Source organism: Tursiops truncatus, chromosome 10, assembly GCF_011762595.2.
Source record: "Tursiops truncatus isolate mTurTru1 chromosome 10, mTurTru1.mat.Y, whole genome shotgun sequence".
Classification (NCBI taxonomy): Eukaryota; Metazoa; Chordata; class Mammalia; order Artiodactyla; family Delphinidae; genus Tursiops; species Tursiops truncatus.
The window spans coordinates 100,078,735-100,104,859 of NC_047043.1; the positions used below are offsets into that span (position 1 = coordinate 100,078,735).

A 26,125-nucleotide genomic window follows, 5' to 3' on the forward strand; every position below is an offset into this window, starting at 1 on the left:
CCAGCGCCAGGCACGGTGCGGGGTCTGGGGGGGGAGGAGAGGGACGGCAGCGATCACACAGCACTCACGTGGTGCCAGGTTCTGAGCTGCCTCCGGGGTCACCCGACACCCCTGCTCAGCCCTGCAGGCTCAGGATGTGACCCACCAGGAGGGCTGAGGAAGGAGGCTCTGAGAGGCTGTCACTTGCCCAAGGCCCCACACCCAGGCCCAGGCCCTGCAGGGCTCCCCACGTGGCGGGCTTGGGGTCCCAGGTCTGCCCACTCCCCAGCATGCTCCCCAGCACATGGTGGGGGGAAGGGGCCTCATTTGAGCTCAGACATTCAGGAGGCTCTGGAGCCGTCTGTTGCAGAAATCCCACGCCCGCCAGGACCTGGCTGGCCCACACGGGCTCCTTTTTGGAGGTTCTCCCCGGAGCACGTGTCTGACCCCAGAGCTCCCGGCCTGGCCCCAGTCTCACCCTGGGCTGCCCCACCCGCCCGGACAGCCAGGGCTTGGAGTGTGCCCCCTGGGTTTTGATAACTTGGAGAATAATTTGCAAAGAGGACAAAGTGCACAGACCTTAAGAACAGATTCTGAACACCTCACAGGAACTGGCCTTGGCTCTTCTCTCTGCCCTTCAGGAGAATCACCCTCATTGCTAACACCCCCTGGGCACTCGCGGCGTCCTAGGTGTTTACTCCTGGGCCCACCCTCCCGGTGACTACGGTGTCCTTAAAGGCCCAGAATACAGAGGAGGAAAGAGCTGCGGGTTCTGGAACCAAGGCCTCGGCTGGAACCCTGCTCCTCCGCCTGCTAGCTGTGTGCTCTGAGCAAGGAACCAAGCCCCCGTGCCTCGCTGTCTGCCTCTGGAAAACAGAGAGGACGGGGCCGTGCCAACCTTCATCCCCCTCACACCTAGCACAGGGCCCACCACCCCGATGTCTTCATCTCCTGCCCTTGCCCCGGCGCTGACCCTTGTGGAAGCGCCCATTCCCCACCCAGGCTGTGCCACAAACCCTGGGGGTGCCCTGGTCACCCTGCCAGGCTGAGGACAAGGTCCTGCTCCCCAGCGGCCCCCACCCAGCCCATCCGCACCTGTGCTCCCAGCCCAGGCCTGGAAGACCCCACACACACACACACCACCCCACCAGGGCCCCCAGCTGCCTCCTACACTGGGCAGAGCCCAGCCCAGCCTGCCCTCCCATCCCCACCCTTCCCCGCCCCTGCACCCCTCTCTGTCTAGAGAGCACCCTTCACCCTTGCCTAACCTGACACAGCTGAGAACACATACTTTGGAAACTGGCAGAGCTGAGGTCATACTTGGCTCTACCATTCACGAGACATGTGGCCTGAAGCAAACGCCTCGCCGACTCTCAGCGACCTCATCTGTAGAATGGGAATAATGACCTTCTCCATGGGACTCTGTGCATGGGCTAAAACACTAGCGTTTATCAGGCAGCTACCCCACGCCAGGCCTCTTGCCGTGTGAACTTTCAATCTTTATTTCCTTTAATCCTTAGGAGTTATGGATTCTTCACCTCAAGAACACACGGCAAGGCTTCCCTGGTGGCGCAGTGGTTAAGAATCCATCTGCCAATGCAGGGGACACGGGTTCGAGCCCTGGTCTGGGAAGATCCCACATGCCACGGAGCAACTAACCCGGTGCGCCACAACTACTGAGCCTGCGCTCTAGAGTTCACGAGCCACAACTACTGAAGCCCGCGTGCCTAGAGCCGGTGCTCCGCAACAAGAGAAGCCACCGCAATGAGAAGCCCGTGCACCGCAACGAAGAGTAGCCCCTGCTCGCCGCAAGTAGAGAAAGCCCACGCGCAACAACGAAGACCCAAGGCAGCCAAAAATAAAATTAATTAATTTTAAAAAAACACACGGCAGCCAGGTCGGATCAAAAGAGCCTTTATGGTTCTCTGGAGCAGAGGCTCCGTGGTGACAAGCCTGTCGCCGCCTGCCCCACAAGGCTGCAGGCCGTGTCGGAGGTGAAGTGGTGTTAGGTGCCTCGAGTCCGATGCAGGGACCAAGGGCAGGGGCGGGGCAGGGACGGGGTGGGGCAGGGCGGGGCGGGTGCGACGTCCAAGCCTAAGGAGTTCAGCCTGTTTGACACTTGGTGATCTTGGAACCCTTCCTGCCCCGCCCCCTCCAGCAGAGGGAGCGGCGAGAGGGGTGTGAGGGAGAAGGTAGGAGAATTCAGGAGACCCCCAGATGGCAATGAGCACAAGTCCCGTGGGGGGGTTGATCAGGGACGGCCCTCTTTCCCTCCCCACCTGCTTTGACCACTAAGAACACACCCAGGCAATGGAGCAGTGGACGCTCCCCCCGGCCCCCAGCTTCCTGTGGGGTCCTGAGCATCCCCTTCAGAGTAGAGCTGACGACAAGGTCAGGGCCCCCCTGGGCAGTGCACATCAGGGCCTGGCATTTTGGATGAGCCCAGTGGAGGCTGCAGCCCCCGCCGGGGCCCCGCCCCAGCCCCCTACGCGTACAACCCTCTGCTCCCCTCCAGCAACGACAGCCTGGCCTCGCCAGCGCCTCACTCCCCACCTGGGCCTCGGGGCCTGTGGGACCCAGCTTGGCCACCTGTCCCTCCCCGATTACCTGGTCCAGGCCTCACCTTCCTCTGTCCCTCAAGCCTCCAGAGCTAAGGCCTGTCCCTGAGCCAACAGTTCTTTCCCCCAAACCCGGCGCCCTCCCTGGACGGGCAAGATGCTGCTGAAGCAGGGGTTTGGGGCTCCTCAGGCCTCCCCTCCCCTCCCCACCAGGGAGGGGCTCTCGGACAGCAGGTCCAGACCTCGCTTTATTGAAGGAGAAGCCAGATGGGAAAACCCACCTGCATCCCCTTCCCTGCCACCCCCTCACATCCAGGACCAGGGCCCCTGCCTGCTGGCTGGGAACCCAGGGACCCCAGACGCCTGGCTCCAGCCCCCTCTCAGGTCTCCCACCCCTGAAGGGAGGAGGAGAGGGTGCAGAAGAGGAGGGAGGGGGCCCAACTGTGGAAGAGATGGAAGCTTCCTTGGTCTGAAACGGTCGCACTGTTTTGAAAACCAGAACACCCCACCCCTGGGGGCCCTCCCTGCGCCTGGGAGCTTCAACTGCCCTCCTCCCTCCTGGGAGAACTGCCGCCTGGTCAGGCCGTGACCGTGACCGTGTGGGTCTTTCTGGGACTCAGGCCCTGCCCTCTGCCCCCACCCGCAGAACGGCCCGGAGACCGCGACACCCAGTGCGGAGAGTGCAGCTGCGCGCGAGGTCCCCCCCCCGCCTCATTTGGAAAAGGAGAAGCACTGAGGGGCAGGTGGGCAGGTGGGCGGGCGGGTGGGCGGCAGGCAGGGAGCCACTCAGAGGGCAGTGTCGTCAGGGCACCTCCAGGGGCAGCAGGGGTGTGTCTGAGTTCTGTGCTGAGACGTTGGCTGGCTGGGGCCCGATGAGCCCCTGGCCATACAAATTAAGGATGGAGTCGGCAATGATGCGGGCTGTACGCTTCTGGTACCCGCCCGAGGTCACCATGAGGATGGGCACCTGGTGGCCTCGGACCAGCCGGAACACCAGCTCATCCCGCTTCACGACACCCTGGTGTGGGGGATGGGGAAGGCTGGAAAGTCCTGCTGCAGGTCTAACCCTGCTCCAGACCGCTGCTGCTTTTGCCCTTCCCCTCTGGCTTCAAGAGAAGCACCACTGCTGCCCACCTGCCCTGCCGCTGCTGTGTCCCTGGACCCTCCCCTGCCCCAGGGTCAGGAGGTACCTGCGGACTGATGGACAGCCCCCCGAGGCGGTCCCCCTCAAGGACGTCAGTGCCTGCGTTGTACACCACCACGTCGGGCTGATGCTCCTGGAGGGCTTTCTCCAGGTTCCTCTCCACCTTCCTCAGGTACTCATCATCCTCCGTGCCCCACTCCAGCTCCACCTTCCGCCTGATGGCCTCTGCGAGGGAGACAGCAGTAGCCCCAATGTGCAGGGGTGGGAAACTGAGGCTGGGGAGGGCGAGGACGGCCCATTTCCCCATCTGACTCCCCAGTGCTCGACCTCTTATTCACCCAAAACTAGGCTAAAAAAAGAGCACACAAGCGGCAAGGGGGACCCAAAGGAAAGCAGGGGGATCACAGATGAAACACTGCCTTGGGGATTCAGGGACCCACGTCAGGTGTCTGAGCCCACTGTCTCCGTAAGTCCTTGCCTGGACACCCCATGTGCCCTTAGGTCCAAATCCAGAACATCTGACATTCAGTTCAGAAACGGGTCCCTGGGGCGGCAAAGCGGCTGAGGTACGCACAGCAGCTCCGCCGGCTCTTACTGCGCAAATGTCCCTTCCCCACAGGGTGGGCAGGTCCCTGTGTTTCCAAAGCTCATCTGAGAGTCTCTACCTTTTAATTAATCCACCTGCATTTACTTAGTAACTATTATATTTGAACTAATTTCTGCCGTCTTATTTTATATGTATTTTTCCTTCTTTTTTCTTTTTGTCCTTCCCTGTTTTTGACCAGACAGCTGCATACCTAGTAGAAAAGGCTACTTTAGTCTTCTGGTGGTTACCCCAAAAGAAGGACTCACAGTGTTTATTGGGCAGGTTTATGTGGTCTTGGGTGGGTCAAGTGACCTTTTTAGGTCTCCGTTTCCTCGTCAGTCTCCCCCTCGCAGGGATGCCGAGGATAAATAAATGAAGGGGCCTCTGCAGGTCCCAGCATGTAGGAAAGGCCCCAGAGAGAGCCCCATCCAAGCAAGAGGCCCTGGGGCTGAGGGACAGGGCAGCTTACGCTTGGCAAAGCGGTCCCCGGGGTAGATGTGGCGGTTGTAGACGTCCATGATGTACACGCGCTTGTCGCCCATGAAGTCCCGCTCGTGCCCGTTGCCCTGTGGGGAACACACGGAAGCCACTCACAGGCAGGTGCCCCGGGAAAGGCACCCCCCAACCACACCCCAGGAAACACCCCACGTGCCTGGGTGCGGGCGTGCCTGGGTGTGGGCGGCAGAGGCCCAGCCTGGGGCTTGGGGGATGCTCCTGGGGGAGCGGAGCCCACAGCACGGTGGTGCGCGTCAGAGGCAGCTGGGGAGTGCGGGGAGGTGGCCCGGGGGGCGGGCCTGTGGGACCCCGGGCCCCACCAGGCACTCACCTGATGGGCATCGAGATCAACGATGGTGGCTCTGGAGACACCCTCCACTCGCTCAAACAGAAACTGCCCAGGGCGGGAGAGGGGAGAGGTAAGGACCACACAGGCCAGAGGACACAGCCCTGTAGAGGCTCCCAGTTAGCGAGGGGGTGGGCCGAAGCCTGTACATGCTTATGGGAGATCAGGCCACCAGGCAGAGCCCTCGGGAGCTGTGTGGCTCTGGAGAAGCCTGTGTGTGTATTCAGGGAAGGCTCCCTGGAGGGGCACGTGCTGTGCCCTGAAGGGCCAGAGGTGAGGAGGTTAAGAGAGTTGGCCCTCCGCGACAGCTCAGGATTCCCGGGGAAATGCTGGGGTGCAGAGCGGGGAACCCCCCTCGAGGCTGTGCCTGGAACTTCATTCTGCCATCTCCACCTTCCTACAGGGCCCAGCCCTAAAGCCTCCTCCTCTGAGAAGCCCTCCTTCCCCTCCCCCACCCTCCAAGAAGGTCTCCTTGCGTCCCCCTCTCCGAATGCCCAGGGTCTGCTGACTTGTCCCTCCTCCCCGTGGCGACAGGAGCCACGGGGCCCATGCCAACCCCGAGCACGAGGCCACGCGCGGGTGCTGAGGCAGCACTGCGGTCTGACCGACGTGGAGACCGCTGCCAGCTCTCCCCTTCCGGCTGTGCCCTCGCCCCTCTGGGCCCGTTTCCTCATCTCCTCCTCTGTAAAACGTGAGGATGCAGGGGCGAGCCCTGGAGGATGGAGGCGGCCACAGGGCCGGGCCCGCGGTAAATGCTAGCCGTTGTCACCACCATCAGGGTCATTATTTCTATCTCACCCTTCTCATAATTTAATATTGACATGGAAACTGTTCCCCTCCGGTCCCCTGCCACTGTTGAAGGCTGTCACCTCTGGACCGTCTCAGGCAACACGAAAAAGCAAGTGTCGCATCTGGGTTTGGGTCCCAGCCCGGCTGAGGGACCCGGGCGAGCTCCCGCCCTTTCTGGGCCTCAGCTGTCTTCTCTACAATGCGGGGTGAGCACACCAGATTGGGGGATTCCAGGGAGGCTCTCGGAGGTGACCCCCCCTACATGCTCTCGGGCACACCTTGATGGCGAGCGTGATGTCTGCGTAGGCGCAGAAGCCCCCGCCCCGGTCGCTGGAGCAGTGGTGGAAGCCGCCGCCTGCGAGGACAGCCGAGGTGTTGCCAGGGCCAGGCTCAAGGCCCAGACGCCCCCCTCCCACCTTCCTCCCAGGGCCCCCCTCCCCGCTCAGCTCCCAGGGACGGCTCCGGGCTCCAGGCTGCCTAAGTCAGCTGACCCCACGTGGGCATGTCACCATCCCTGGGTCAGGAGGCAGCTTTGCCATCGCGGCCACCCCTGTCCACAATGGCACCAGAGCTGCTGCCCCCAGGACCCAGGCCAGGCCACGGGGCACTCACCTATGTTGATAGCCCAGCCTCGCTCCACGGCCAGCTTCCCCGCCTTTGGAAACAAGCACAGGATGAGGGGTGCGGGCGGCCAATTCCTGCACTTACTTATTCATTGAATCACTCATCCCATAAACACCATTTCCAGCCAGCTCCAAGGTGGGGATGAGCTGGGAGGTGGGGTACAGGAAGCACCCACCCATCCCCAGCAAACCCCGAACTGGCTGGCTTATGAGGCATGCGGTGCGTAAGCCCCTGTGCAATTTGGCGAGGAGACTGGAGGAAATCAAAGTTCAGTTCTTAGGATGGAACGTGAGCTGACAAGGGTTCTCAAGCAGCTTTTAAAGGGAAAATGGACAAATTTTTGTTCCTGGAAATACTGTCGCCTTATTACTGAAATCCTATAGGAAATCATAATTTTGGGGTGGGCAGTAATATTCTAATAAACTTTCAAAATGCACAAATTTGCAAAGCTGAAAAGAAAACTATAGGGGTCAACAGGTATTAATCCCTGTCTGGGTTGGATCATTGTACATTCAAATCATTTCAGCTCCTCTACCTCCAATCAACTCAGCAGTCTGTGGTGAATTTTAGAGAAAACTACACACAGAATGTGAAACCCAGTTTTGCTGCAACTGTTTGTGACTGTCACACCCACGATGGGGGGGAGGGGCACCATCCATCGCTGACGTCATAGGGGTTTGTTTCCATCTGAAATTTGAGTAGCTCGGAGTCACAGTTTTAGGACATACTCTCCAGGGGGTGGGATACATCTTATACACCAGCAAATACGGTAACTCTAACAGGTGGTCTTGGGGGCAGAACAGTGAATTCTAATGTCCCAGCCAGGCAGGAGAGGCTTTGGAAGAAAGAGTTCTTGTTGCTGCCTTGAGGAATATTTAGGATTTTGCTCAACTACTCAGCAGCACGAGGCATTCTAGATGGAGAGCCCAGGGTGGGCAAAGACCCAGGGTGGGAAGGAGCCTGGGGTGGAGGGCCCAGCCCAGCCGCTGCTCCCCGCCCCAAACCAGCTCCCCACCTACCATTATGGTTCCTCCCGTCTGGGTCCGGAGGGGCTTCAGCACCTTCCTCTGTACCAGGAAGTTGGGCAGGAAGATGACAGGGGGGATTTCTGTGATGGTTGCGACAGCAAAGGACCACTGTGGAAAGAGATGTGGGCCATTGGCCTCCCTCTGCCCGGTGAGCCCAGAGGCAGCAGCGGGGAAGCAGATTCCCCCTGGGCCAGCTTCGGGGTGGCGCGGGGTGGGGGGACTTCGGGCGAGCGCAGCTCCTTGGGTGAGAAATGGGAGCTCCCACCGTGGCTGAGCTCTGGGCTCAGTACAGAGATGCTCACAACCGCACTCTCCTTAAAGCTAAGTCAGCCCTCGGTCCTCGTGCTCCAAGGCCCTCGGCTGCCCTCTTGTGCCCAGAAGGAGAGCTGCAGGGGACTCCAGGTCACCACGGAGCCCACCCAGAACTGGCCCAGCCCGCCCACTGCACAGAGGGGCACTGAGGCCCCGGAGAGGCGGGGGGCTGGGGGGAGGATCTTTCCTTCCAAGGTCACAGGGAGTCACTGACGGAGCCAGGACTGGACGCCCAGGGCTCCTGCTGTCCAGGCACAGCACAGCCTCCCCATCCACCGGGAATCAGTCATCCCTTCAAATGGGGCTGGATGTCCTCATCCTCCACTGCTGAGGCAGGAGGGTCTGGAGCACCGAGAAGGCGTCTGCACCAAGATAAGGACACAGGCCTTCCCTATAACCTCCCGAGCCCTGGGCAAGCATCCATGCACCCCGCTCCTAGACCATCTCCTGCCTGCCTGGGAACGCCCGAGGTCCAGACCCTGCTCTCCACTGACCCCAAGCCGGGCCCTGGAGGGGCCCCAGCACTTGGTAGGTATTTACTAAGCGCCTGCTAGGCTGCAGGTCCCAAGATGGCACTGCTCCTGGCCTCACGGACACATAGCAGCCCAGCAGGGAGGCGCTGATATGCAACGCGACAGCCTTGCTGGGGAGAGGGAGAACATGGTCTGGCTGGACAGCTGCGAGACCCGTGTGTGTGTGTGTGTGTGTGTGTGTGTTTTCGTGCATGTGTGCAGAGGTGTGCATATGCACATGCATTCATGTGTATGCGTGTGTGGTAAGGGGCAGACCCAGAGAAGGGAAGACAGCCAGCTCCACCCATCTGTCCCGCCAAGCCCATCACCCAGCACCGGTCCGGCACACGTGAGGCAGAGAACCACTGTTCGCTACAAGTAAGTGAGCAACGAGCCCCTGAAGGAAAACACTGAGTCGATGCCCCCCTCCCACCCTCGGCAAGCCAGCAGGGGACAGAGAATGAAAGAAGAGGAAGCCATAGCCCCAGACAGAAATTAAGAAAGCAATTTCATTTACAACACCTTCAAAAAGAATAAATTTACCAAGCAGGTATAAGACTCATACACGGAAAACTACAAAACGCCGCTGACAGAACTTAAAGAAGATCTAAATAAGTGGAAAGACATCTTGTGTTCATGGGCTGGAAGACCTAACATTGTAAAGATGTCAGTTCTCTCCTAATTCATCTCCAGACGCACAATTCCTGCCAAAATCCCAATGGCCTTTTTTTTTTCTCTGCAGAAATGGAGAAGCTGATCCTGTAACCCCGGGCGTCCTGTTTCCCTGGGACTCTCTGAGACTCGCCCCCCCGGCTGCTCCGTGGCACACACGGGGGCCTGTGTCTCTTCTCCCACAGGCGCCGGGCGCTGTGAGGGTAGCAACAAGGCCCAAGTTGTGCCCAGACTCCCTGGGGCTCCAGCCACAATTTCTGGGACATCCTTGGCATCCTTGGCATCCTTGGCTTCCTTGGCTTGCAGACCCCACACCCAATCTGAACAAAAGAAAATCCTATTGTTCCAACTTCATAACAAACCCCAAGTTCTGCCACGTACCCCCCCCCCCAGGTCACAGCTACTTCCAGCCTCATCTGAGAGGCCAGGCTCTCTCACCAGGATCATTGCAACCACCTGCTCCCTCCCAGGCTCCCTGCTTTTGTTCTGACAGACTGGTCTCAACCATTCCCATCACAGCTGCCAAGCAATCCTGTTAAAATCTAGGTCAGATCACGTCCCCCTGCTTGAAACACTCCTGGGCTCCCACCTCCTTCAGAGCAAAGCCACAGCGACCACAGGCCCTCTGTGGCCTGGCCCCAATCATTTTCCGACCCCACCCCTTACCGTCTCCCTCCCATTCCTCCCATCCAGTCACTTAGTCCTCGCTGCTGCTGGAACACACTGGAGATACTCCTGCCTCAGGGCCTTTGCACTTGCTGACCCTTCTGCTCGGAATGCCTACCCCCAGATGCCCACCGAGCCCACTCCCTCAGGGCCCTCAGTCCACGGTCACATGGCAGTGAGACCCCCGACCTCCTATTTTGAAGGGCGGTCCTCCCCACCCCCTTTCCTGCTGTCCTTTCCCCAAGGCACTGAGCGCCTTTTAACACACCAACTCCGTCCCATCAAGAGAGGGATTCAGTCTCTTCTGTTCCGCCATCATCCTACACCCAGAGCAGAGCCCGGTCCTCTAAACACTCACTACATAAATGTGTCCCGAGCACTGCCCAGCACAGGGCACACAGGGACTACATGTCGGGTCTGCATCCCACCACCCGGCGCCCCACGGCAAACTGTCACAGGGTCAGCACAAGGCAGGAGCCTGGCCCTGGCCCGACCCAAACCCCACCCTCAGTGGGGCCGACTCTGGGCCTTGCACACAGCAGGCGCTCAATAAACACACTTGTTTCCCTGAATGGACGTCATCTGGCAAACATCAGGCCACTGCACCTCGTTCAATGCCCAGTGTATTAAGCATTGAAGGCCACACCAGTGCAGGGCCAGGCATGAGCCCGGAACACGGGTATGGGGCAGTACGGGCATGGCACACACAGGACCGCTGAGGAGAAGCAGCCCTGGGGGTCCTGCAGCAGAGAAAAGAGGAAAGAAACGTCATGGACATCAGGGGCCAGGGGGCTGTTCCCGAGAGCAGCCCCTAGACACCACACAATGCCTGGAACGTGCATGGGTCTCACCTGAGCGTCTGGGGCACCGGACCCCACATCACTCTCCTGTGGCACCTGGAACAAAATCCAAACTCCTCCTGAGGCCTGCAGGGCTTGTGGACCAGGGCTGCTGGCCTCCCTGACCACATCATGTGCCACGTCAGGGTTTCATTCCCTTCAACCTGGCCACTCAAGCAACCCTCTCCCCTTCGGGAGGCCAAGCCCCCTCCCTCTCCAGGCCTGAGACTCTGGACATTCTTCTTTTAAAACTCCACGAGTATCACCTACTCCTCATTCTTTGATCTCTGCTCACACCTCACCTCCTCTGTGAGGCCCTCCCTGACTGCTCAAGCTAAATGAACGTACCTCTGCCTAATTACCCTTTTTTTTCCCTTCATAGCCCTTGGTGCTCTCCGAAATGCTCTTGTACGGTTACTTCTTATTTTCAGTCTTCTTTAATGAAATACAAATCCATGGGAGCAGGGAAACTTGCTTATTCTTTTTTTTCTTTGCACCCAGTACACAGTCAGTATTCGATATAGACGTGCTGCGTGACTGAATACTTCTTCATCTTAGTAGGTCATGTGGAAATCATCATGTTTCTCCTTTTGCTCTGGCTGCCAGGGAGCTCCAAATACATGGCACAACCATAGCATCTTGGTTATGTTGGCGTATCCGAAGTCTCCTCCTGTCCTTGACCTCAATTTTCTATTTGGGGCTCTACTTGTTTGCATTATTGCTTATCACATAGTAAGCTGCCTTCAGGCTTCTGGGGTCCCAAGGCCAGGCATGCAGTCAGTCCCACACCGTTTCCTGAAAAGCCCCTCAAACGGATGGAGCCCTGGAGCCCTGGAGCCCATCCCCCATCCCCAGCGTTATCCTGGCACTGGCTCCAGCCTGGCGCCACTCTGTTCTGGTCTCTCCCTGCCCCCACCCTCACCCTCCGGACTCTGGCAGGCATGTCCTCCTGACCGAGCTGCTGGGCTGTGACCACGCATGTCCGGGCCCTGGGAAACCAGAGCAGCCAAGTGCTGGGCTTCGTGCCAAGGCCTCGCACACCTCGCTCTCCCGGGAGCCAGGTTTCAACCTCTTCCTGGTAATCTTTCATGAGCTCACACTGTCACGGATCCATCTAGAATTCTCACAGCTCAGGCCGGCGTGGAGGAGGACGGAGGGCAGCTGCCGTGGCCTGGAACCCGGAAGACCTGACCGGATGCCCTGCCTGGGGTCTCCCCCGGGCCTGCTGGACTTCCCAGGTGACCTTGAGCAGGTGGGGCCTCTTTCTGGGGCTAGGTGTTTCCACCTATGGGGAAGAAGCCTGGTGACCTCTGGCACCCAATCTAGCTCTGAGTCTAAGATGAGTCCTGCTGGGAAGCCTAGCGGTCAGGGGTCAGGACTCCACGCCCTTGGGGACAGAGAACCTGTGGCATCCCTGACACACCAGGTTCTGATGCCACCCCGAGCCCAGCCTGCCCTCTTCTCCCACACAGGGGACTGACTGAACGCCTCTACCCTCAGAACCACGCTGAGGAGAGCCATGCAGCTCCTCTAGAAGGAGGTCACCACGGGCAGACCCCATGTGCTCTGCAGGTGGGCTTCAAAAACCTTCCAATGAGTTGCTACATTAAGAAATCAGGAACTGTCACTTAACATCTGGATTTCTGGCTTCTCTTTGAAAGCTAGGCCCACGGTGGACGCTGAGTGACAGCCACCAGCTTGGGAAGGGCAGGAGCTCCACTTGTCCCAGACACCACCCACCCCTTGTTTATGTTCCCTGCTGGGCCCTGGGGCGTAAAAACTCGTTTGCAGCCCAACAGTTTCCAACACGTCTTTAGCTGCAGAAGCCCTTGAAACAGCATCTTATACTTTAGCCCGAGGTAAAAGTAGGCCAAAGTGGAATAGCTTTGGTTGAATGGGGACAAGGGACTGGGGCCCCCCCCACCCATCATCCCAGCAGGGGTCTTTGAGGCCTGTCCACATAGCACAGACTGAAAGTCACTGATGCAGAAGCCCAAAACCCCAATGAAGGTTCAACCCCCACCAAGTGGCCATCCCTGCTTTCATACTCCCAAGGATGGGGAGCTCACTCTACCCTGGAGTAGCCTAGCCCACCCCTGGCATCTGCCTTTCTAGGACAGCTCTCTCCTGTCGGGGATCACAGACTCACATGCTCCCCCTGCACAGGGACAGGAACGGAGCCCCTCGAGGCTGTGCATCCCCAGGCTAAGGGCCCCCTCCTCCAGCCCCTCCTTCTGCTGGCAGCCCCCAGGCCCTGTACCTTCAGCTCGTTGAGATAGCGTCTCGTGTGCACCACCAGCAGGTCTTCGTCCGAGGCCTCCCGTGCCTCCACCAGCATGCTGTCTGATAGAAGTTTCTCTTCTGAAACCACAAAGCAGGCCCCATGCATCCCTGCCGCCTCCAGGCCGGGCCCAGCCCCAGCCCCTCCCCCAGGCTGGCAGCCCTGCCCCAGGACAAGGTGGGCCCTGGTGGCTTGTGGGCGGTCTGAGAACGGGCCACCTCTCAGGCCAGTGGGGACAGCGGCCAGGCCCTCGGGCCAGGGGACATACGGCATTGTGCACAGTGATCCTCGCGTTTCCCAGGCCCCTGACGGCCGGGAGGCGAGCTCCAGTGTGACTGGATACCTTCTAGAGGCAGGTAGCACACGGCTCATTAACGCTGACTCCCAAGGTGAGAAAAAGCTCTTCTGCTCGATTCTCCCTCCACCTTGGGATGACATCATGGGGAGTTTGGTATACGGGGGGCCTCTCTTTAACACCTGCCTGACCCTTGCTCATCTCCCTTTTTTTAACCCCCCAAAAGGAGCAATCAGTTTCACGGTACGCAGCAACAGTAAGCTGCCTGAGCTGAAATAACACTGTTGTTTTCATTGCATTTATTTTTTACCGTGACCTTCTATTTATGGCAAATGAAACTGGCTTTTTCCATTTAGATGACATGTTTCCTTTTAAAACAGGTTTATTTAAGTTTCTTAAAACGAAGGCTAAGTCAATAAAAACTATGAAGTAAATAATGGAACAGGTGGTATGAGGCGATGGCAAGGGACCAAGAGTGGTTTGCAAATGACTGATGTTTGGGAAAAACCATGTTATTTCATTACCATATACGCATACACCAGACAAGACTTGCTCCCTTTTGCAACAGAAGAAATAAGGCAGAGAGGACGAAGTGCTCTAGGGCACAGTGACAACAGGACCATGATGCTCTGGTTCTAGGGAAGTCGAAGGACAAGGTCAGAATCTAGGGGACCTATGCTAATGTGTCACTCTTAGAAACCAACCCTGGTAGAAACCAACTAGTTCCATACACTTCTCACAAAGAGCTCCACATATAGCAGGTATCCCCCCCAAACACTCCATGGCTCCCCACTGCCTTCCGGCAAGGAACCAGCTGTTTTCTTGGCGGTACCCAAGGCCCTTCACCATGTGGCCCTGGCTCCTTTCCACCCACATGCTCAGTGGAAACTCAGGAAAATGGTCAGCTCCGAGTGAGGGGGACAAGGAACCCTTATGTTGCGCTACTGGGTGACACAGGAGCCCAAGAAGGGGCAATGAACACAGAGACTCAGGACCACTGGAAGCAGAGCATAAAGGACCCCATTCAGGAAGGCATGAGAACAGCCAGGGGAGAGGCAGGATGGCTCCGCTCACCTCACCAGAGCTCTTGCCATGGCTGCACACCACTTGTACTCTTTTCTACTTAATATTTTTCTTTGAATATGCACTCTGGTCACTATTGCAAGTGGAAAATCAGTATCCCTTGCCATAAACAGAAGTTAACCAAAAATAAAAACAAAAAATATAAAAACAAATAACAGTGTTATTAATCTCTAACTTGACTCTATTTTCTGCCAGGTGCAGAGACTGAGGCTCGCTCTAGATTTGTTAAAAAGGGAGATGGGCTTAGGTGTTAAAGACGGGCTAGCCCCACAGTGAAACTTCCCCCAGGTGTCATCAGAGGGATTGTGCGATTTAAAGATATGCAGTGTTTCATCCTATGCCAGGTAACATTTCAGGTAATATTTCCTACTTCCCTCAGTTAAAGAACCCACAATACAAGGAACTAGAATATTTTTTTTCACCAGCCTACTGTGATGCCTGAATTTTCCACATGAACCAGACCCCTAGATTACAAACCACAATTGAAACAACGTGCTCCCCAGAGCACCACCCCACTCAGGGGATGAGCCATGAAGCGGACGAGCCTGGGGCTCTGAGGTCCAGGCCCCATTCCCCCACTCAATAGCTGTGTGCCTTTGGGCACATTTTCTAACTCTCTGGGCCCCAAGTTCCTTCATTTGTAATCCGTGAGGTTGGAGCAAAGGTTGTCCACTTCCCAGACTCTACGAGCTTGTGGGCTATGGACAATGCATTCCTCCAAGCATCAGCTCCCCTTCTACTGGGTCTCCAGGGGCAGAGACAGGACTTAGGTCCACAGCGATGGAGAGCCAGTGAAGGTGTGATACGGGAGCATATCATGCTTAGAAGTCTGTGTTGGAAAGATCCTTTTGACAGCACGGGTGGGAGGCTGTCTCAGGGCTGACACTGGAGGTGGGAGGGCCTGACGCTTGTGCCAGGGAAAGAGCAGCAGGTGGTGGCAGGTGGGCTGGAGAAAGCAGATGTAGGGTCCGAGTGGGGCCTTCCATACCTTTTAGGAAGCTGATCACTTTGCCCCATTTTCCTGCATCAAAGGGGTGCAGCTTCTCCAGGCCCAGGAAGGTTATGTTGTAGCGCGGTGAGTACACGATGGGCCAGCGTGACTCCGGCACATGCTGGTACAGCTGGGTTGGGTGTGGCCTTCCATGGGCACAGAGACAGACATGCACAGACAGGAACAGTCTCACCGTGGGAAGCAGCTTCCCCTTCTGCGCCAGCAGGCTGGGATTGAGCAGACAGCCCTGACCCAGTACCACCAGCTCCCTCGGTGGCAGAAAAAGGGCCACTTACCAACAGCAACAACAGTAATAATAGCGGTTCCTTACTGAGCTCCCTGAACCATTCAACCCAATCCTCACAGCAGCCCTGGGGGGTAGGCACCACCATCCCACCGGAGGCTCCGGGAGGGAACCAGGTGCGCCCAAGGTCACACGGGTCTGTGGAACAGCAGATGTGAACCCAGGTGTGTCTGGCTGTAAGGCCTCAGCACCTCACCTCCACATGATAACAATTACATCAACAGCTCTGTGGCCGTAGGCCTCGCTTTCCTCAACTGTAAAATGTGTGGCTGTTGAGAATGAGATAACGCATTTAACAACTGAGCACAGAAAGCGCCCTTTCCCTGAGAGCTGAGGTGACAGTTCCCAGAAACAGCAGGTCGGGGCTCACGCAGGCTGCGGCCCAACCCGGAGCCAGGAATGGGGTCACCTGGGGCCCCGCCGCGCAGCTGACCCCCATAACACCTCCGCAGCTGCCGCACAGGGAACAGAAACCCGGCTGCCACTGCGGGGCCTCCGCTTAGCTGGTGGGGCCCGAGGGCAGACGTCAGAGCTGCGCTTGTAGCGAGCCCCCGCCGGGACGGCGCCCCGCGCCGGCGCCCGTCCCGTGGGCCGCAGATTGGCGGCGCTGGGCTGGTCCGGCACGCGGGGCCGGCCTGGCCACAAGAGGCCCGAGCGCCCCTCACCCGCCATACCTGGGCCCGCACCTGGCGGGCTCGCCCGGCCGCCCGCGCACTGGTGCTCCCGCCCACCGGGACCCCCGGAACCCCCGGGGCTTGGCCCGGCGCCCCACCCCGCGCCCCCATCCCCGCCCCCACCGCACTCACATGCCGGGGCCGGGCCCTCCCAGCGCTGCCACCGCTCCGCGACCGGGCGGGCCGGGGAGCGGCCCCGCCCAGGACACGCCCCCAGCCTCTGCCGTCTCCACTGGGGGCGGAGCTCCGAAGATTCGGCTCCGCCCCGCCTCCACTCGCGCCTGCGTCACAGCACAGAGGGCTGGAGTCCCGCACAGAGCGCCTCTGCGGGAGGGAGGCCACGCCACCCAACGCCCTTCAAGCGCGAAGTCCCCCCTTCCTCAGACTAACACCCAGTGAGATCTCGCCCGGCTCGGAAGCCGCGCCCCTTATGGGGAGGACCGCTCGTCCCAGAGTTGGAACGGGAGGCATCGCCCCGCCCCGTGGGAAGGGCCAGTCTATGCCCCGCCCCCGGCCGCCAGGCCTTCCTGCGCGGTCTCAAGGCTTGGGCGTCCTGGGTGTTAGGGACGCCGGGCTTCCCGGCGGACTCCGAGGCGGAGCCGCAGTGTGGCCTTGGGCAAGCGTCCGGGCTCTGTGGTCTCTGTTTCCACGAGTAAAATGGAAGAGTGGGGGCCGTGTGTTCTGGCCCTGACATCTCCGACCTAATGGGATGCATGACCACGCTGACTTGAGGCCACCCACTACCCCCCACTGCCCAGCCCCATCTGGCGGCTCTGACATGAGACAAGCGCTCTCCACACAGTTCTTTAGGCTCTCTGAGCCTCAGTGACCTTACCAGTAGAATCAGACTGGTGATCCAGTCTTCAGGGTACAGTTGTTTATCTGCACACTCACCCCGGCCCCGCCCCGGGAAGCCAAGAGGAGCCCGGCGACAGCTGAGAGTGTCTTGGGGCTGGATCCTGGGAGGAGGCCCCAACAATAGAGCCCCAGAGGACAGAGACAATGGGCTTCTCTGTAGGCCCAGCTGCCCCGCCCACCAAACAGAGGCAGCTGACCCCAGGGCTGCCAGGGGCAGGGCAGCTGAGATCGCTGTGTCGGTGTGACGGGGGTGGAGGTGAGGGGGCACCATGAAGGGGAAGGGCACAGACGTTTGAACAGTGCCCTGCATGTGCCCATCACCTGATTGCACGATGACCCTGGATTCTCACAACCTAATCCTATGAGGGTTACCATCATCACCCTAATTTTATCATGAGGTAACTGAGGTTCAGGTCTGGATTAAACCCAGACCGCCGCCTGCCCGCAGCGCTGTGGCCTTGGGTAACTGGCTTCGGCTCTCTGGTCCTTCATTTCTGTGTCTGAAAATGAAGTGATGCCTGTCCCTCCACCCATGGGGAGGCTGAGAGAATCCAAAGAGATAATCATGCTAATTATTATTTAAATAGCACATAGCTTGCGTTAGGTTCAATTCTAAAAGCTTTATGCTCATTTGATCCTTACAGCACCACTAGGAGTGGAACTATGGTTATCCCCATTTTACAGATGAGGAAACTGGGGCACAGAATGAAGTAATTTGCCAAAAGGTCAGGGATGTGGACAGAAAAAATATAGCCACAGAAAGAAAAAATTAATATTTAATAACAACAAGGGAGAAAGTGCACACAGTGGTCCTGTGTCATTGAGAGAGGCTGACTTCATCTCAGGAGCTTGCTCTGTGGTCTGGGAAGTCACATGGATGAACCTCTTGTTGAGAGAACAAAGATCTGGGGCAGACTGGATAGGAGAGCTGAGGCCAAAAAGAGTGGGATTGCTCTGGGGAAGAGGGTTTTTTAAGTTGTGTCCTGTGTGGCTGAGGAGAGAGGCGCTCTGAGGAGCCCTGGGGCTTGAGAACACCTTCAAACCTCCATGCCAGCCTGGACCACCTACACACGCTATTACTTCTGGGAGAAATAAACTATGTTATTCGTGCTGAGTGTTTGGGGGCCTCTTTGTTACAGAATCCTAGTCTATCTGCTCACCAACACACCACACTGGGACAAAGCAGCGAACCCAGCAGGCAAGATCTAAAAGGCTTTGTCAAGCTCACAGGTTAGGGGGAGAGACAAATCTTAACCTACCCAGGAAACAAATAATCATGATTACAAAGTGTTGAGAAGTGTTGTGAAAGGGACAAGGTGCGATGGTGAGAGAGAATGAGGGGGCCCCTGATTTAGACAGTGATTAGGAACACCCCTTGGAAGAGATTATTATTTTTCACTTTTTAAGCATGTATATCTTATTTTAAATGTCAGTGCGACGAAACGAGACCCTGAATTATCGAACATTTACATTATTTCCCCCCTTTCATGAAGTCTTGGAATATATTTCAACTGAAAGTGAATAAGGAGCCCCCAAAACATAACACTTCTTTTGAACAATACAGTTATACAAAGGACAACATGAACTGTAGAAATGTACCAAAGGTGAGTAAATAATTGGCACAGACCCAATATTTCAGTATTAGTTAATACTAGTTAAATTGACATGGTTTTAAAACCATGTCCTTTAAGTTCACGTAAGCACCCCTCTTTCCATTCCACTGCTGTACCTTGGCAATTTTGTCCATATTTAACACCACAGCAACAATAACAACAATTATATTAGCTAGTATTCGTTAAACCCTGAATCAGGGCCAAAGCACTGCCAAGTATGTAAAATATGTTTTGCTATTTGTTTATTGATGAAGAGAAGATTTTTTAAACAAGTAAAGAAAACTGCAAGTGCAGAGGCATGGATGCCAGAAGGAGCTTGTATTCAAGAAACAGAAAAAGGGGAGTGTATATTTTATTCCTGCCACAACGTGAAACTCTAAGTAATAGGCAGGGTCTCAGGAGAAAAGAGAGGACCCACTCAGTGGTTTATTGAAAACAGTTTAATGAAGGGGTAATTTATCTGAAGTGTGTGTTTGGAGAAGGTGTTCAGGGTGTGTAGGAGAATCAACAGGGGACGGTACAGTACTTGCGCTGGCAACAGTGGGAAGCCTTCATCCCCTAAACCTGAAGAGAGTGGGGGAGGAGTGGTTTTCTGGAAGAAGTGAGAGCTGCAGGTATGAGTCAAGGATCCTCTGAGAACAGCAGCGTTTAGAGAGATTCAGCCACTGCCAAAACTGGGGGTTGGTAGAAAAAAATACCCCAACTTTTCTCTCCTCCCACCCTCGGATGCCCACTGATGCTTCCCATTGGCTGTCTCCCACTGGTGCCTCCCATTGGCTAGGTCCCATTGGCTATCTTCCTTTGGTGCCTCCCATTGGTTGAAGCCAACTTGGAGCCTAGCCAAGGAAGCCCAGATGATGATGTCCACAGAGGTGAGCTTCATGAGGGGACACAAAGCAGAGTGGAAAGCTGTAGCAAGTGCATCTGGGGGATGGGGATAAGCGGAGAATAACCACTGGTGTTCTAGGTGACCTTGGAGATTTCTGCAGACCCTTCTGAGCCAACTCTATAACAGGAGTGAGTTAGACTTGAAAATCGACCCTGTCCCCAGTACCGTTGACCCAGAGCACTCACAGGGCCTGTCACCATGGAAACCTGAAACTCGGCTTGGCCACCTCAGCCTACCATCCAAACCGTACCCCAAATCAAAGAGCTGGTCCAAGAGCTGACCGGGTGGCGCATCTGTAGAGCCTCGGGCCTTAGCCTCAGACAGACAGGTTGGCAGGGCCTTCTGAGACCAGCAGGATGTTTGGGCGCCCTGGGTGGGATGAAATCATCGCTCCCATCTCTGGGCTCCTAGCGGCAGTTTGCTCCGTCAGGGAGGACTGGCCCTGAGGGAACTCACTCCACAGCCACGGCATCTCAGCCCACAGCTGCCTGGTCTCTGTCACTTGCGGGCCCAGGAGGCGAGCAACAAACAGCGCACAGGCACTCGGGGTGTCCCTCAGCTGCACACCCGCAGGGACACACACCCCACAGCCACAGGCAAACACCCACCGCGTCACACCCAGATACACACAACGACGCATACGCGCCCACAGCGCGGTCCACCACGCCCAGCCCGCAACCCTCCACCCCGGCCAATTCTTCCGTTCTTCCAGTACCAGTTTTCCGGACTGTCCCGGGATGAAGGTGGGATGCCCCTCAGTGTGCCCCTGTGGATCCCTGATGTCTGCTTCATCGAGGTGCCTCTGCCCCAGAGGGGGATGTTCCTGGAACACAGATCTTGAAGGAGGAAAGGAAGGATGGAGGGCAGGAGGGAGGGAGGGAGACAGAGACATAGATGTGTGAGAGCACGATATAAATATGTCAGGGGCAGATTCAGGTTTTGTTGGGCCCGATGTTTATTCATTGGGGGAGGGAGAAGTTTTTCCAAAAAAGGAGACTCAAACTATGAAAACAGATTAGAGACAGACCTTGGAAGGGGCCTGTGTCAGTGAGGGCCCTGGAATTTGACAGCAAAGCGACTTCTAACACATGCGTCAAACACAGATGTGTAAGCCCATCAACACATGTGGGAGCACAGACACAGGTGCCCGGACTCCAGACCCGCTCCAGGTGGCTAGCAGGGGCTGGGCCTCTGTGGGCACCAGCTTCAGAGACCCCTGCAGCCCTCGCTTGGAAAGCGGGCTTCGGCCCGGCTGCTTCACACCAAGAGAGCATCCTCTCGGAGCCATCCCCATCTGTGTTCTTGCTGTTTCTGAGGAGTGGACCCTGCTCCTGCCTCCTCACCTGGACCCCAGCTCCAAGCTCACCTCCTCCATATGAGCTGGCTTCACACCAGATGGGCAGGACGAGGAGGGGGTGGCATCTGCCTCTGGAGAGAGGTTCCCTCTCTCAGTGAAGTGGACCCCTCCCCCAACCCACCTGTCCCAGCCCTTCCCCTGAGGATGGTAAACAGGCCCAGAGAGGGAGGGCATGAGTTCTGTGCGGATCCTTGTGGGGAACAGCTGTACATCTCTCTCACACACACACACACACACACACACACACAGAACCATCACACATTTGTCTGGAATGCAAGAGATTTTACAAGGTTTCCTTTTTCAATATAGAAAAAAATAATGAAAATGGCTCGTAATGCCACCGCACAGATAATCCCAGTGGCATTTAAAAAATAAAGTTAATGTACACGCACATGTAGAAAATGTAAACAGTTCCAAAAAGATAATAAAATAAAAACTAAAAGCTTTTCTATCACGGTCCCTCTCCCTGGAGATGATCGCTCTTTGCATTTCCTTCCTGAATACTTTGGTATAGCAGCGTTTTTACTGATTAACAAAGGATCACACTCTGCCCACTATTTTGTACCTTGCAAGTTTTGCACCTAAACTATATCTCTGCTGAGCTCTCCAGATCAAGACGGCCTGATCTCTACCTTCTTTTTTTTTTTTTTTTTTTTTTTGCGGTACACAGGCCTCTCACAGTTGTGGCCTCTCCCGCTGCGGAGCACAGGCTCCGGACGCGCAGGCTCAGCGGCCATGGCTCACGGGCCCAGCCGCTCAGCAGCACGTGGGATCTTCCCGGACCGGGGCACGAACCCGTGTCCCCTGCATCGGCAGGCGGACTCTCAACCACTGCGCCACCAGAGAAGCCCCTCTACCTTCTTTTTAATGCTTGTACTCTATTCCCATTGTAGGATTGCATTCTCTGTCTCTGCGTGTTTATTTACAGTTTCTTTGCTGTTACAAAGCCCCGACAGCAGCTCCTTGGTATACCTGGATGTATGGAATTTCCATAGGGTCAGTTAGAAGTAGAAACCCTGGGAAGAAAGGTCTGTGTGTTTTTAATTCTGACGGAGATTGCCAAAATGCTCTTCAAAAAGGTGTCACCAATTTCCACCTTTATCAACAATGTAAGAGAGAGTCTGTCTCCCTACACTCATTAATTTTGCCAATCTGGAGAGTGAAAAGTCATCTCTCAGGGTTTTTTTTAACAGCTTTATTGAGATATAATTCACATGCTAAACAATTCACCCATTTCAGGTGCACAATTTAATCATTTTAGTATATTTAGTGTTGTGCAACCGTCAGCATATTCAATTTTAGAACATTTTTGTCCCCCCCAAAAAAACCCCTCTGTAACCACTAAGAGACACTGCCCCATTTCCCCATTTCCCCCAGCCCCAGGCAACCATTAATCCACTTTCTGCATCTATAGATGGGCCTATTCTGGACATTTCATAAAAATGAAATCGTATAATATATGGATTTTTGTGTCTGACTCATTTCACTCGGCATAATGTTGTCAAGGTTCATCCATGTCGTAGCAGGTCTCAGTATTTCATTCCTTTTGATGACAGGATAATATTCCACTATATACATAGACCACATTTTGTTTATCCATTTAGCAGATGATAGACGTTTGGGTTGTTTCCACCTCTTGGCTATTGGAATAATGTTGCTAGGCACATTAGGGTTCATTTACTGTTGGGTTGTTTGTGCGTTTCCTGTTTGTGATATTGTGATTTATAATATAGCTGGTCTTCATCCTGTTGTTACTGGCACAGAGCTCCAAAAACCCTTGGAATTTCTTGACTTGAGCCTTAAATGTGTCTTTTGTTATGTTAATGACGTGCCTCTGGGACACCTCCTAAGGGGGCGGGGCCGGTTGCCAGGGGAGCCAACCCCTTGATTAGAGGGTTGGAACTTCCAGTCCCAGCCCCCCACCACCTCCAGGGAGGGGAGAGGGGCTGGAGGTTGAGTTCAATCACCAATGGCCAATGATTTAATTATTCATGCCTGTGTAATGAGTCCGCCATAAAAACACAAAAGGACGGGGTTCAGGGAACTTCCTTGTAGGCCTGAGCCCTTAACCTGTGGGATCTGACACTACCTCTGGGTAGACAGTGTCAGAACTGAATTGTAGGACACCCAGCTGGTGTCACAGAATTGCCTGGTGTGGGGAAAAGAACCCACACAGCATAATTGGCGGGCAGAATTTTAGCTGGTGTCAGAATCATTTTAGTTGGTGTCTAATCAGCTCTACTGATTAGAGCTCTTTGTTAATCATGAAAATGTAGTTCATTGTCTGGCACGCATGTTCTAAATAGATTTTTCTACTTCTTCATCCATCTTTTGACTTCATTTACCATATTTTGTGACATTCAGAAATCAAATGTTTTTATGTTCTTAAACTTACTAACTTTTTCTCTTTAGGCTTATAACCAGCTTTGGAAGGTCTTTCCCACCATGATTATAAACTTATCCATAACTTCTTCAAGAACCTTCATGGTTTTTCCTTCCCCTCCCTCTTATTTTGTAGCATTTAAGACTTTGATCCATATGGGATTTATTTTGGTGCCGGGAGTAAAGATCCAATGGTCTTCCCAAACGATCAAGTAATTATCTCAGAATCTCTAACTGAAGAAGCTTTCTTCTTGCCACCAATTTGAAATGCCACTTTACCAAAAATTACATGTTCTGTGGGCCAAACCCGCTTCGGGACTTGCCAACCCAGTTGTTCTCAATCCTGGCTACATAACAGAATCCTCTGGAGGCATTTAAGAAAATACAAAATTAAAAATTTGTAGATCTAAAAATTATTTTTTTTATTTTGCGGTACGCGGGCCTCTCACTGTTGTGGCCTCTCCCGCTGCGGAGCACGGGCTCCGGACGCGCAGGCTCAGCGGCCATGGTTCACGGGCGCAGCCGCTCCGCGGCATGTGGGATCTTCCCGGACCAGGGCACGAACCCGTGTCCCCTGCATCGGCAGGTGGACTCTCAACCGCTGCGCCACCAGGGAAGCCCTAAAAATTTGTTAAAGGAAGAAAAGACCAATATCCACTTGCCACCCTGTAGGATCAGAATCTCTGGGAATAGGGCCCAAGTTTTTTTTTTTTTTTTTTCATTTGTTTTTTAGAAGCACTTTAGGCAATTCTAACAGGAAGCCAGGGCTGAGAACCACCACTCAGTAGCGCTCCACTGAGCTATCTAGCTACTTCTTTTCTACCAGAGTGTGTCTTTTTAGGGTTGGCCCCTGTCACTACTCTTCTTTTTCAGAATTATTTTGGCCATTCTTCACAGATGTAGTTTTCCAGATGACCTTCATTATCATTTTGTCAATTCGGGGTGGGAAAAAAGCCTGTTACCCTCATTTGAGCCACACTGATCTAATCTTCAGCCAACAGATATTTACTGAGCACCTACTATGTGCCAGGCACTGTTGTAGGCAGTGAGGATACAGCAGTGAATGAGAAAGATAAGAATCCCCACCTTCAAAGGCCTTACCTCCTAGGGGAAGGGACAGACAATAAACACGTTAGTGGAGTCCAGGAAAGCTTCTTGGAGGAGGTGGCATTTGAGCTGAGGCTGCAGGAGGAAGAGGGAGTGAGGTGGGAAAGCTGGAACGGAGGTGGAGAGGGGCAGTGGTGGCACAGAGGCCTGGAGAAGAGAATTCCTCCTGAAGCTGGGACGGGTGTCACTGAGGATGAGGCCCAGGCAGTAGCCACTGGTGTTGAGAGCCTTTTGGTTATGGAGACAATAAGAGCACAATTGGAGAGGGCTGAGAGGAGAATGGTAGGTGAGGCGGTGGGAACCGTCAGTGCAGATCACTGTTTGAAGGAATTTGCTGTGAGATGGAGAAGTAGGTGGAGGAGTTACGGGGCCAAGAGGAAGGCTTTGCGAGATGAAACTATTAAAGCAAAGGGATGCTCAGGAGAGAGGGGGAAGCTGTTGATGCATCAGGTGCCAGAGGGCAGGGGTGGAAGCCTGGGTGGAGGAGGCGGTACGGCTGGGGAGCCCAGTATGCGGGCAGGGGGAGGACACGGGCAGTGCCGGCCTCTGTGTCCTCTGAGCAGTGTGGACACGGCATCCGCCAGGGGGCATGTGGAGCAGGAGGAAGGGGCCATCTGCGGACAGGTAAGAAGATGTAAAACGATTTCCTGGGCCCGTGGAAAGGTGAGTCTCCTGGGGGAGGGTGGGGGGCTTGGGGAGAGCACTGTGCACCCATCTTTGTCTGTGCTGGAGGTGAGAATGGACAGCGTCTCCATGGCGTGTCTCCCTGTGGCTCCTGTCACGCCCCCACGGAGTCTTACTGCAAAGGTCTGTCCTGTACACTCTTCACGCCATCGACTCCTAAGCGTTTTGTGAGCAGAACCTTTTCTTCTATTATCCTTTCTGCTGACAACCTACTTATAAGGAAAGTAATGACTTTTTTTTTTTTAAGCCTTTCTTATTTATTTATTTATTTATGGCTATGTTGGGTCTTCGTTTCTGTGCGAGGGCTTTCTCTACTTGCGGCGAGCTGGGGCCACTCTTCATCGCGGTACGCGGGCCTCTCACTATCGCGGCCTCTCTTGTTGCGGAGCACAGGCTCCAGACGTGCAGGCTCAGTAGTTGTGACGCACGGGCTTAGGTGCTCCGCGGCATGTGGGATCTTCCCAGACTGGGGCACGAACCCGTGTCCCCTGCATTGGAAGGCAGATTCTCAACCACTGCGCCACCAGGGAAGCCCTGAGGTCCCTTGTTTGAGCAGGAGGCAAGAGCGGCCCACGGGTCTCTCTGCTGCACTGGCTGGGGTGGGGGTTTGCTGCAAACACTCAAATTGCTCCTTAATTGGAGTCTCCTGCTTAAGTAGCCGCTTCCTGAGCAGACTGTGCTCCCTGTCTGGAAATCTCAGTCAACACCATCATCTCTAAACTGGTGCGACCTCGCTCTTCTCATCTCATCTCATCTCTCTGCGCTGGGATTTGCTTCCTGGTTTTGCCTGGTGGGTAGGACAGCTGGGTAGCTGATGGGTCGTGCAGGCATCCTTCAGAGAGGGAGCAGCTCTTCTCACCATCACCCCTGCTCCCGGGACTTGAGAGCACTTGGCAACCTCACCACGAGGGGCAGGACCTGAGAACAGGCAGACTGGCCTCAATCCTGGATTTGCCACTAACCCCCGTGTGCTCTTGAGCAAATCTCTGTCCTTCCGTGGCCCTCAGGGGCCACTTAAGGTTTCTCCCAAATTAGGGTTACCAGGTTTAGCAAATAA

General features: G+C 55.4%; 1 protein-coding gene and 1 long non-coding RNA gene across 6 annotated transcripts; one reads left to right on the forward strand and one right to left on the reverse strand.

Annotated features, from left to right (window-relative positions):
- Window positions 1–1,877: 1,877 nt before the first annotated feature.
- HDAC11 (histone deacetylase 11) lies at window positions 1,878–16,465 on the reverse strand. Of its 4 annotated transcripts, none has more exons than XM_033865507.2 (11): window positions 16,311–16,465; window positions 15,198–15,346; window positions 12,811–12,911; window positions 10,563–10,607; window positions 7,541–7,657; window positions 6,510–6,552; window positions 6,176–6,252; window positions 5,094–5,156; window positions 4,737–4,833; window positions 3,728–3,906; window positions 1,878–3,555 (listed from the first exon to the last, which is right to left on the reverse strand). In XM_033865507.2, coding segments are annotated over exons 1-11 (1,089 nt in total). In that variant the 5' UTR covers window positions 16,313–16,465; the 3' UTR covers window positions 1,878–3,339. The 4 variants fall into 4 exon arrangements, with proteins under 4 accessions (XP_033721398.1, XP_033721400.1, XP_033721399.1 ...); XM_033865509.2 differs by lacking the exon at window positions 16,311–16,465 and adding an exon at window positions 13,175–13,256 and having other exon boundaries at window positions 15,198–15,310; XM_033865508.2 differs by lacking the exon at window positions 10,563–10,607.
- Window positions 11,535–12,182, forward strand: LOC109552111 (uncharacterized). 2 transcript variants are annotated; one of them, XR_002178861.3, is made up of 2 exons: window positions 11,535–11,802; window positions 12,023–12,182. It is a non-coding gene; the product is annotated as an uncharacterized lncRNA (long non-coding RNA). The 2 variants fall into 2 exon arrangements; XR_002178862.3 differs by having other exon boundaries at window positions 11,535–11,788.
- Window positions 16,466–26,125: the final 9,660 nt, after the last annotated feature.